The sequence below is a fragment of the Procambarus clarkii genome, chromosome 29 (genome assembly GCF_040958095.1).
Source record: "Procambarus clarkii isolate CNS0578487 chromosome 29, FALCON_Pclarkii_2.0, whole genome shotgun sequence".
Taxonomy (NCBI): Eukaryota; Metazoa; Arthropoda; class Malacostraca; order Decapoda; family Cambaridae; genus Procambarus; species Procambarus clarkii.
This window is the reverse complement of record NC_091178.1, coordinates 5,747,135-5,760,392: the sequence shown is the minus strand read 5'-3', so window position 1 is coordinate 5,760,392 and position 13,258 is coordinate 5,747,135. Positions and strand designations below refer to the sequence as shown.

General features: G+C 39.2%; 1 protein-coding gene across 1 annotated transcript in view; it reads right to left on the bottom strand.

The window, feature by feature from the left end:
* The window catches only part of c12.2 (von Willebrand factor A domain-containing protein c12.2), a 68,665-nt gene extending 56,857 nt beyond the window's left edge, over positions 1 to 11,808 (bottom strand). Inside the window, 7 exon segments of the mRNA XM_045753222.2 lie at positions 113 to 277; positions 3,353 to 3,439; positions 3,441 to 3,521; positions 5,857 to 6,098; positions 6,338 to 6,418; positions 8,293 to 8,407; positions 11,525 to 11,808. Of these exon segments, the coding sequence (XP_045609178.2) occupies positions 113 to 277; positions 3,353 to 3,439; positions 3,441 to 3,521; positions 5,857 to 6,098; positions 6,338 to 6,418; positions 8,293 to 8,407 (771 nt within the window). The 5' untranslated portion in view covers positions 11,525 to 11,808.
* Between the last annotated feature and the right edge of the window lie 1,450 nt (positions 11,809 to 13,258).

The following is a 13,258-nucleotide window of genomic DNA, read 5'->3' as shown; positions in this document are numbered from 1 at the left end:
GAGCTCAACCCCCGCAAGCACAACTAGGTGAATATATACACAGGCTTTCTGTCCTTGACAAAATGAATTAATATCAATATTTAATGTTAATATACATTATATAATTACTTACCTTGAAAGGTAGATTGGATATTTCTCTAGCTTGAAATCTTGATCTTAATGGAGGATCAAGAGGGTAACCCTGGTAAGGTGGCGAGGGCAGTCCTAGAGCAATAACTCTAAAATCTTTACTAACTCGTACTAAACGCATTCTGTCCAATTCTGATTGTGAATGCTCCTGTAAAAAAATATTTACATTTATTGCACACACCCGAGGCAAAAATTAACAAAGTACCTCCATTAGCATATTTCAGATCTAAATACAATTGACTTTTGATTGTGCAGAGAATTAACACAATCAGTTTTCATGTGTGTTAAAAATACAGACCCCTTTTTTTGGTTTAATGTATTCAGTTATATTAGGAAGGTATTTAGACTTGAAGCCAGATAATGGAACTTGGTACATTATTCTGTGCTATGTCTCTGCAGCATTTATTCGTGTGAGTGCAGTTATAGTGTGTGTAGTGAGTGTAGTTATGCCTAAGTGTAGTTATAGGATGAAAGTCACACTCGTGGTGTTCAGCCTTCAATAAAATCTTGTTATCCAAGGTTTTTGAAGATTACGATGGTTCAGAAAAAACTGCCCTCTTCTTTAAATTATACCATATATATAAATATACCCCTGTATTTGTAAAACTCTAGCATTGAATGTAATGAGATGCTTCTTTCTGGTGGGCCTCTAGGTGGCTCCTTGGTGCTAGCTATCTGGAAAGTCCTACACATAGTACACTAGGTGCTTGAGAGTCAAACACTTACTGGAGCTCAGAGAAAAAATCTGGTTGTCTCCAAGAAGCTCAGGGAGCAAGGGACACATCACTTTAAACAAAAAAGGAAAATTCACCAGAAAGGTAGAGCACACTAAAACACACAGCTGCAAGGAAAATAGTAACAATGACACAATGGTTATGTTATTATCACTGCTAGTTACACGTTTCCACTACCAGGTGGCAGATCCAGCAGCTCATGCTTCAACCAGGAAAAGGCATCAGATATGTGTCAAAGCTCAAAAGGGGGGATGGCGGGAACAGGGAGCCACCGAGTATCCCACCAGAAAAAGGCATTTGATTAAATTCAGTACTGGATTTCTGGGAGTGGCTGCTCATGATTCCCTGGAGCTACCATGGAAAGCACAACAAAAACACAGGACTCACTAGGGGCAAAGGAGAGCAACAGCCAGTAGCCCCCAAAGAAAGGGAGAACAGCTGCAGGTAACCCTATCCAATGGCATGGACATTTGGCACAGTGCAGGAGAGAGCGCCAAAACCCACAAGCACAAAGTCAAGTCAGAAAAGGTGGACAGAGCCACACACTGACACACCCACAGACCAGAGCAACAAAATAACAACAGATTACCGAAGACAAATGGGCCCCAAAACAAGAAACCAAGGACAAAGTAAACGGTACCTGGAGCAGCTCGAGGGACAAGCAAGAAAAGGCAGACCACCACAACTGGGACCAAAGGGCTAAAGTTCAACCCCCACAAGCACAACTAAGTGAATACAACCAGATACAGCAAATGGAGCACCAGCAGACAATTATAAAACAAAGGGAACACAGAAAAAAGAAGGATGGGAGGGAAAACCAGGAAACCGCACGGAGACCAGAAACAAACTCGAGAAGCAGAAACTGGAATGAGAAAAAGGAACACACAAAACACCAGGAAATGTGATGCTAAAAGCCAATAGATGAACAGCACAAAACCCTGAATTAATGAGAAAACTACCTTGGACTGAACCCCTGAAAGAAGCAGAGCTGCAGAAAAACAAGCAAGCTCAAACATACAGGCCTGAAAAGCCAGAATTTATTGAAGTGTTGGCCACCATGGAAGCAAAGGGGAACATCTCGCCAGCAAAAGACTCTAAACCAGAAAAAACACAAGCAGCAGCTTCCAGCCTAGAGGGAATGACGAGAATACCCACTGACTCAAGTCCAGATGAAAAACAACCACAGCGAAAACCCTGTTAATTGAGAATGTGGCCACATACAGCAGCAGCAGGTTTCATGCAAATAAGAGAACTACCAGTATTGTAGAGTAGCCAAATGTGTCTAAAAATATACCAACGATAGAATGCATCATCAGCCTTCCACACTAAGGCAATGGCATGGAAGACACACCACCTGTAAGAACGCAAGACACGAGCCACATAGTTTCCATGTCGAGAGCCAAATCTCAAGAAACAAGACATGGAACCACATATTCAACCTCACCCCACAGAGGAAGAAAATGAAGAAACCCCTTCTATCCAGACAAGAAATCACTGGAGAGCAGGCAGAGCTGATACAGCTATTTTTAAGCTGCTGCTGTAGTGTAAACAATGTCTCCTTATAAACTTGGGTCTGGCATCCAGGACTTTGATGTTCATAGGTAAGCCCCTTTAAGTTTTTCTGATCTTATTGTCACATGTTTCTTCTTAAGGATTTGTATATGCAGAATATTATGGACTATAATAAAACACACTTCTGGGTACCCCCAAGAAGCTCCCCCTTTTCCCTCCCGGTTCTCATGCTAACTCATGGGCTTTAGATGTTTGCTCAAGCTTGAGAACGTAGTGCTGGGCAGTACCAGACCCCTTGGTTAACTAGCACTACAAAAAGATATTTAGGATACCGAGCATATATATATATATTTTTTTTTTTTTTGCTCTCTTTTTGGGTAGGTTTTCCTCAGTGTTTATTGTCTTTTGACACCCTCAGCTTGGCAAGATTCTCATCCCTGCTCCCAAAAGGCAGTGAGATAGTCTTAGATGCCTGGTGCAATGGCATTGGGTAGATAACAGATTAGCAAATAAGCTTAGAAATCTGGTCATTGCCAATCATTTAAAAGAGGTATACAATATTAATAACTGGGAAGGACAGAATATACGGCCATAGTAAGGAAAAAGGCAGGATAGTAGAGATAGCCCAAGCTATCAGGTGTAGGGTTTGTAGTCAATTATTTGATACAGTATATCATTCTTTACAATGGTGCAGGTAAATGGAAAGGATGTGGAATTAGGACTACTACAGAGAAATTCTAAGACAGACAAAATAGTTTTGATTGATTGACAGGAAAAAACATTGTGGATGAAAAAAGTAAAAAAATGTCAGATTACATGAGAGCACACTAAGCAAACCAGGCTAAATGAGTATATTGCCACTGATGTCTGGTGACATGTCTCTCATGGACCAGAGAACAAAAACTGCAGGTACAGAGATAATACACAAGTTTTTCATAGTACTGTACAGTACTATATTCTGGTATTGTGAAACTTGCCTGAAGTAGTTTGTCGTATCTGCTGCTTGAAATTAAGAGCCGGCCATCCTCAAGCTGCATTTCTCGATTCTCCAGCAGGTTATTGAGTAACTGGCAATACATTTCTCTCTGCCTTCTCAATGCCTTCAAGAACTAACACACGTCCCTCAGTAGCTGCTCGTACTGCACTCTGAAAATTCATACAAATCCTACATTCATTTTTTTAATACGAGTCAAAGAAAGATGGTACATTACAAACCATCTATTGAAATTTTTGTAATTAAACAGATTATATTACTTTAATACCAAAGATTTGACTGTAACACCAAAACCACTTGCATGCTGACATGGCTATCATCTTGATGAAGTACTTCCTACTTACATTCACTTTCAAAATACATATACAAATTAGTCTACATTGAGGGATGAAGGTATCTTGTACTGTACCAGATTTTGATGTAAAGGAATGACTGACATCGCCAAGATATGTGACAAAAGTATACACCTTCTGCTTTGAAATATGAAAATACAGTATATGTATTCATTAGAAAAAACACTGGAATCTGGCAAATATTAAGTCCACACTTTGCAATAAACCTACATCAGTGAACCTACCTTAATTCAATTTTAGTCACTAATATCGTAGCTAATGTACCTCCTAAACTGGTCAGGATATATAATTTGTTCACCTGCTATTAGACATTACCAAGTTTACCCATACATTAAATTTCTCTTCAAATAACTCACCCATGAATGAGACCCTCACATCACTGGTTAATATCAAGTCAAGCCCATGCATTTCTCACTACTGTGTCCAGATTATATAGCATACCAAGAAATAAGGAAACCTTGAAACTCAAGAATGATTTTATAATTGGGAAAACTACACTGATCACTAGATCAAGAAAAACACTGATAGTCACTGGGCTAATTACCTAAGAGCCATTAACTAAGTGTAGTTACAGGACAAGAGCTATGCTTGTATTAACCCATCTTCCCAATACTCTTTGTCATATGACACTGAAATTGCTGACTGCTTTGGAATCTACCACCATCTCACTTAACTTGTTCTAACTACTCTGTCTGCAAAAGAGAACTTTCTAATATTTTTCAGCAGCTTTGTTTCCTTAACTTGAGGTTATGACCTCCTGTTCTTGAAGATGTAGACCTCAAGAATATGAAGACAAGGAACTGGGATAGGATAGAAGGAATGAAGACAGATGAGGAAGAAGGCAGGATTGTAGTGACTATAAAATCAAGGAATGGCAAGCAAGAGGCTTGAGTAATCGCACACCATGAGACCTCAACAAACGGTAATTTGCTACTAAGCATTGAATAGTCTGTTCAAATAGACAGGTATTTACTCCACCCTTTTTTTTACAAGCCTATTATTTATTATTTTGTATACAGTACTATGGTTATGTATCTTCAATAATGCCATCATACCTCAATGTTTTTAATGATTTGTGAACAGAATTTAAACTTGGGAGTAACTAATGTCACATAATTCACCTGCAGAAACTGCCTCTTTCCTCTCACCTTCATTGTTGACATCTTTGTCACAAAAAAAATGTATCACCAGCAAGTACATAAGTTCAACATCTACGCATGTTCTGGCATCCCAGACAGTGGGAGACGTTCTAGCCAGACAAGACCCCTCCCCCCCCCCTCACCATCTGCACTGGCGGTCATTATGTCTCCGGCTCCTCGTTTAGAGTAACGTTGACAAGATTTTATGTCACCAGGAGGGGTATATTTTTTTTTTTTTTGTTTTTTTTTTTTTTTTTGAGATATATACAAGAGTTGTTACATTCTTGTACAGCCACTAGTACGCGTAGCGTTTCGGGCAAGTCCTTAATCCTATGGTCCCTGGAATACGATCCCCCGCCGCGAAGAATCGTTTTTTCATCCAAGTACACATTTTACTGTTGCGTTAAACAGAGGCTACAGTTAAGGAATTGCGCCCATTAAATCCTCCCCGGCCAGGATACGAACCCATGACATAGCGCTCGCGGAACGCCAGGCGAGTGTCTTACCACTACACCACGGAGACTGCAATATATCGGGCAGGACCTTAAACCAGTCTCTCCAGGTCCTCTATGGGTGTTTTCATCACTGCTAGCTGACCATGATCCACCTCCAAGTCATTTTGTGACCAGTTCGTGGAGTTTGGTGTCCAGTATAGTTCAAAAGGACACACAATATCTTGTTTATAGTGTTTAAAGTAAATTTAAATTTCATGTGTTCTTTTAATTATTTCCTATTTTGTAACAGCCAAGATTATTGTAAGTCAAGCTTGAAGTCATTCATTTGTTGTTTCTTTATTTGAAGTAAATTTGTTGTATTTCTTGCTCAAGTTTACTTTAATACTTGTCCATATTTTCACACTGCAACGGTCAAATGCATTTGTTTTTATTATTTAATTTACATGAACCTTAACACCTACTGGGTATGACTGCAGTACCTTCTCATGTAACACTAAGTTTTAGGAATACAAAAAATATTAAACAGCCAAAGTCTCTTACCTGATCATGATAGAACGATGTTCCTCCCCTAATCTCTCTCCTCTGCTTGAGATCAGTGTCAGTTGTATCTCTAGTAAGCGTAACAAATTCCACTTCTCTTTTAGTAAGTTGTAAATATAAGAGTGCCAGGTATCTCCTAAGTGGACCAGGAGGACCAATCAGGAAAATATCTTGCCCTATCTGATCCTTTTGTAGCATCCATCTTAAGTGCTTGAGGACAGACTGAGGAAGTTTCTCAGATACTGCATACAAAATAATTACAAATAAATAATCTTCATTTTCTTTGCATATCAATCTTATTCCTATCTAATTCAAACGGAACTAGTATTCCAAGCATTTTAATAAAACTCCAAATCTAAAAATTTACCATAAGACTTAAAAAGGATATATAGCATATGAGAGGGGAAAATTACTGATAAATCAAAAAGGCATTTCAGAGTATGTAGTAAGAATGGCACTTAAAAAAAAAAAAAAACCTTACAGTATCCAACAGGTACAAGCTCTGGATGTTTGGGCTCTTGTAGTCGCTTTGTTATGCCTCCAATACTAACCACTGTAGAGTCTGCAAAACAAAAAATTATTCCCATGGCATCTCTTCCTATAACTTGTACAGTATTTCTTTATTGCAGCCAGTCACAGAGGGTATCCATACATGTGTCATGTCAGATATGATGTGTCATATATCATATGATATGATGTCATATTTTAGATATATCTCATGATACAAATAACTAGGAAATATATTTGGAATATTAAGCTTACTCATCTCATAATGCATACTAGATAACTAAATACTGTATTCTTACAAATATAAATCCACACCTTCCCCAATCTCAGCACAAACTGAAAGTGGTAAGCACAATACCCAACCATGAAACCTAACCAGTTCTTGATCCCTGAATGTAAAGGAACACATTAGTATGCATTATAGATATGCAGGGACACCAGTAAAGTACTGTGCCTGGTTGAAGAACCACACGAACTTAAGCAAAAGAGGTTATGCAGCAGTCAACGTTGAACAGGGAATGAAGTTTATCAGACCTGAAAGATCGAGGATAAACTCCATGTCCAATATATCCCTCTTGGGGACCAGGAACAAATGGAACACCCAACAAAGATGAGGTCAATTTGATCATGCCCATGTTGAACTACATCATAATGACTTGATGCAGCAGAGGGAAAGAAAGCTGATTTGCAAGCTCCGATCCCAAAAATGTGGGTGGAACTAACAAACTTCACTGAAAGCCAAGGAAAACCACCCAAAATTCGCAGGAGTCAGCACAGCTGACAACAACCCCCCTCCCCCCCATAGCATTGTCAAAGGGGCAAACAGTGAAAGGGCCAATGTGAATCACGAGGAGCGTCACCTTTCAGTAACGGGAACGAGCAGGGTCTATAAGCAGAATAAGCACACCATGGAAGAAATGCAACAGCACGGGAAACTGGAACCGTGAGGGCTTACCCTGAGTAATAGCAGGTGTGGCCCCAGCCACATGGGCTGGGGGCCACACCACACCTTTAAGGGAACCTGACAGCCGAGTGGACAGCGCTTGGGATTCAAAGTCCTGAGGTTCCGGGTTCAATCCCCGGTGGAGGCGGAAACAAATGGGCAGAGTTTCTTTCACCTTGATGTTCCTGTTCACCTAGCAGTATAGGTACTTGGGAGTTAGACAGCTACTAGACGGGCTGCTTCCTGGGGACGAGTAACAAAAAGGAAGCCTGCTCGAGAACCGGGCCTCAGGGACGCTAAGCCCCGAAATCATTTCAAGATAACCTTAAGATAAGAAGCCCTACTAGACCACCGCCAAGCATTAGGAACAGAACTCAGAGTATCCAAAACCTGGTAAATGGATCATAGGAAGAATGTGGTTGTGAAGAAGAAAGCTACGTATCCCTAGCGGGACTAGATGACTCGACTACCTCCATGCTCGAGAAGGAAGGGGCAACTTCCCACAATTTTCCAAGTAAGTTGAATTTCAACTAGACAGTGTATCTATACATAACTGCAAGATCTTAAGTGTTGAAAAGATAGGTAAGAGTCTTACCTATTAAAATAGACACGAGACATTAAAAAGTTATGGAAATAAGCAAATAGGATACTGGGATTTATTTCTAGAAGCATTTTAGCAATAAGGCATTTAATATCTTTCTTCAGCTTTATCTTGCACTTGTTAGACCTCATGGAAATTATGCAGTTCAGTTTTGGTCTCCGTACTATTAAATGGACATAAATTCACTTGAATGCATAGAAAGATAAGAAACTTAACCCCCTAGAATTAGAAACCTCCCTTCAAGAAGATGAATTAAAAAAAGTTAGTGGCATTCTCTACAAGGAAAAAGAATAAAGGAAGACATAATTAAAGTATAAAAATTGGATAAAAGGGTATAATAAAGATATACAGTAAATAATATTTTAACACTATTAACTCGACAAACCTGAACTTTGATGAAGATTCACATATATGCCAGAAACTGGATTTCCATGAATACAAGGCTTCGCCAAAATTCGGCTAAGCACATGAAGGCGACTTAATAATATTCGAGACATCATCTGGAATAATTGAATATAATGAACCATTAATGATTATCTTACATTTAATTATGACTCAGATCTTAAAAAAAAAAAAAAAAGGCATCAAGAGCAAATTGATCAGTAGGTCAATGAGTTAATATGAAATGGGCTGTTACAAATCAAAATTTGTTACCTAGCTGTTTACAAAAGTATCAGGCATTGAATGTAATAAAACCACCATTCTCTGATGTAGTCTACCACCAACCAGGACCAGAATCTAGTTCACTCTGTGAGGCAAAGGGAGGTTGAAAATCTAAGAATCTACCCAAAACCAAGAAAAACCCCACCAGAAACCTTAAGCACAATGAAACAAGCAACTTCTGAATAGAAATATATAATCCAAAAATAACAAAGCAAACGAATATTGCCTGGATGTAAGCACACTAGCCACGTTGCTCCTCACAGCCACTAGGTGGCGACCCAAGTCACCTGAAGCTCAAGCTAGCTCACACCCCTAAACTCACAAGAAACTTGAAATGAATCCCACCACCCAACAATGAAGAAGGGAACAGGGCAGGGGTCTGGAGCTTCTAAGAGCTCCACAAGAAAAGGGTGTTTTATCATATACAAAACAATGCTTTATTCCTAGGAGGGGCCTCTTCAGTAGCTTCCAGATGTTCATCTCACAAAGGCAAGGCCCAAAGGTCTGAGATAGAAAAGCAGGAAGGTTGATCTATGGATGAAGAAGGAACTGTTGGGCCTTGAGGGAACCCCACAAGCCAAAGCTGAAAGTGCAACTCAAATGTGGTAAGACCAAGGGGCATCGAGTTCAAAGCCCAACCAGGACACTTGAAATGTAGAGCAAAGGGCAGAGGACAAACCAAAGGCAAAACAAAACCAACATGCAGGAAAAAACCCAATCTAGGGACCAGAATTTGGAGAATCAAAGTTCCAGAACCCCAGGAACTAGAAGACTTTCCAACATCAAACTTTTCGAATATATAGTACAGTACTAGCAAGCAACCAGGAAACCAGTTTAATGGGAACTAAGGAGTAAGTTATTAAATTAAAAATTAAAGACCAACATGTCCTCAAAATCAAAGTACTGTACTGTAAGAGGGTGCAAATCCAGACCCGCCAGACCTTTGAGTAATCCAGACAAAAGTGAGTCCCAGTTCTGTTTGCCAAATTTTGTTAAACACAAACATTAAACGAAAAGTTCCAAAGTGTGTTTGTACAAAATGAAATCTTCAGGGAACCAGACACAATAAGAATTCCGGAGAACAACAGAGCACATAGAGGTGTTTAGAGACGAAGTGAAAAAAATGCTCAAGAAGCTAAGCAAGGACAAAGCAATTGGTCCAGATGGAGTTTCACCATGAGTTCTGAGAGAATGTGCACCAGCATTCCACTTCAACTGATTTTTCAGGCATCCCTGTGTAAAGGAGCTGTAGCTGATGTGTGGAAAAGGCTACCATCATTCCAATCTACAAAAGTGGCCACAGGGAAGACCCCCCTCAATTATAGACCTGTATCATTGACGAGTGTAATAGTCAAAATATTTGAAAAAATAATTAAAACTAAATGGGTAGAACACCTGGAGAAAAACAATATAATATCAGACAGTATGGTTTCGATCTGGAAGATCCTGTGTAATGAATTTAGGTTAGGTGAGAACAAGTTAGGTGAGAAGGTGGTGGAGGCCAAAACCGTCAGTAATTTCAAAGCTTTATATGACAAAGAGTGCTGGGAAGATGGGACACCATGAGCGTAGCTCTCATCCTTTAACTACACTTAAGTAATTACAGTGCCAAAACTTCCAAACACCATAAGCTTGGAAACCACCAAGGCTAGAGCCAAGCCAGAAGAAACCAGATCAATACTTGCTTGCTGATCCTAATGTTGATATGATTATCACATTAAAGATTAGCAAAGCAAATCACCAATTTTTATTCATGGAAATTTATTTCAATGATCAAAAGCAAAAATTTATTTAAACTACTATATTTCAAAAGGAAGGCAACTCTTTTAACACTACAGTACTGTAATAGCATGCTGGCATATGATACTGCAAGTGAAAAATTTAGCAACTTATTTATAATTACTACAGAAATGCAAGCAGCAGAAAACTGTAGTATTCTCTGAACAACTTTACGCCTTTTACGTAATTTCAACAGATTTTTTTTTAATTGTCAAATGAAGCGAGTTTAGTAACTACTTGTACATCACATATATCCAAAATATAAATAACAGTACATAGTACCCTGTGGTTTTTAAATACTCCCAAATATATATAAAATTACAAGATTTAATATTTATATCAAATTATTAATGCAGAGAATTACAAGTCTATGGAATATTAATGTAAATGTTAAATTCCATAAAAGATTTGCACTGGTGAAGAGTAGCACCAGTGTTGGGACACCAAAGACTACCAACATACAGTTAAAAGAGCCAAAATTAAATATCAATATTATAATACAGTATTTATAATTGTAATTTTTTATTCTAAATAAAACTAATGTATTATGCACAAATGCACTATATATATATAGTGCTTAGAAGGTGCAACACAAAACAAATGATCAATATATATGCTGTAGTTATATGACCATGTGCCATATGACCAGTTATATAACCATTTTTGGTTTCCAATCATTTAAATATTAGCTTCAAGTATACTATTTTATTTAGGTGTGTACACACATACATGAACAGTGGAGGATACATAGGTACGACGAGTACAATGCATAATGCCATTAATACACAGCATAAAATTATATTTAGTATCAGTACTAAATACCAATTTTTTTTATTTCACTTCAGTAATTCTATTGCCTTTGAATAAGAAAACAGTAGCCAACAGAAGTTAGTGTAAATACCGTACAGTATACTGTACATAAAACTATTCCACCATATGAATCCTATTATGAATAAAGCTGCTAGTCACAGGGTGTAGACCACTTGACGGTACCCTCGCCAAGGCCAGCCAGGAGCTACACCCACCTTGGTACACAGGCACCCATTATTTGTACCTTCAAAAATATATATATACACTGTACCTGTAGTGTAATTGCAGCTATCAGATTCTTTGTATTAAGAAATATACATTAACATTAAACTACCGTGTAATCTGAACACAAATATGTACACCACCTTTCAGAATTCCACGTTACTCGGCCCCTGTGCATTTCCCAATTAACAATTGCGAGATACTGTATTTCTCCTTTAACAGACAGTGGTTGTTCCTGCTGCCTAGTACTTAACACTAGGCCGGACTTATGGCTGTTGTTGTTGAGTTAGAAGCCACCGGGACATACCCCAGCCTCCACCTGTGTTACACAATGTTTATCAGGCCGCTCCGGTGATCAGCTGATCTTCATAACAAGAAGTGAACCTCCCGGAACAACCCGCAGTATTTACTGACTGTCAACTGTGTGCGGGAGGTGTCTCAGGTTGTGCTGGAGGAGTGGCGCCTCTGGCTGGGTTGGGCACCCCGCCGCCAGGGGACACTCCACATTGTATTAGAAACTTTACCTTAATTAATTTACCTGACGTTTGGTGCCTTCTTTTGATAATTACTTACTTACCTGAGGTTCATCATCTCTAGTGGCCTCGACGGGGACAGAAATATGTGTAAAGGAACCTAGTCTATGGAACTCTCTAACGAATTAAAAAGCTGTTCAACCTATATGCTTTATTCAGAAGTAAAACTAAAAAAGTACCTAATTTCATCCTCATAGTTTCCTATCTAGTGCTTCAAACTCGCACTTTATCTTGTGTTACCCACTCCCCCAACATATGTGCCTAAACCATACAACTTCACCATTGTAGATTGATTGATAAAGATTGATACTGTAAAGATTATCTGCTAGATTAAGGACCTGCCCGAAACGCTGTGCGTACTAGTGGCTTTACAAGAATGTAAATACTGTACTATCCAATGTATTCTCACAAACCCAATGTACCTTCTTGTATATATATAAATAAATAAATAAATAAAATAAATAAATTAAGCCACCCAAGAGGTAGCACGGGCATGGATAGCCTGTAATCACTATTGTAGTCATTGCTATCATCTTATATCATGGTTGCGAGGCTAGCTTCCTTCAAGACCAAGCAGAAGGAAGAGTGATAATTATTAATTAATTATATTATTATAATTATTATTATAATAATAATTGTTGTATTTAATAATTATCACTCCTTCTGCTTGGTCTTGAAGGACGCCGGCCTCGCAAACATGATACAAGATGATATATCATGGTTGCCGGCCTCGGGTGAAAGAAGGCTATGGCGATCTCTGGAAGCCGTAGGTGCGGAACTCGGACGTCCACCTCCTGGGGCTCGTGCGGCCCCAGGCTCTGCTTCAGGAGGCTGGGGTAGTTCTTGCCCTTGATGAGGTGGTTCTTCTCCGGCCCCGAACACGGCGGTCTCCGGGTTTGGAGTCCCTGTTCCTTCTTTCACCAACTTCGAGGTCAACTGCGGAGCTCACAGCTTCCTGTAACGGCGCTGGAACCAATCGTACTGGCGTTTGCCTTTCCTTGGAGACTCTCGGCGCCGTGGAGAGGGGAGGAACCTGCTGCATGGGTAACAGCTTCTCCATATCAACCTACCCTGCCACGCTAGACCGACAACCAGAGCGCAACTCCATAGTCTCTTGAGACTGATGGATGCCTACTACTATATGTTGAATGCAAATTTTACTACAATGTACCTAAAAATAATCCTCGAATTATGCTACAATGTGTAATCGACTGTTGATAATCCTCAAATTTTACTATAATGTACCTACTAATGTTCTTCAAACTTTCTTGCAATGTACCAATTAACATTTTTCAGTTTTGCTAAAAATTACCTACTTAATAAAAGCTGCCAGTTTGGCAGCAG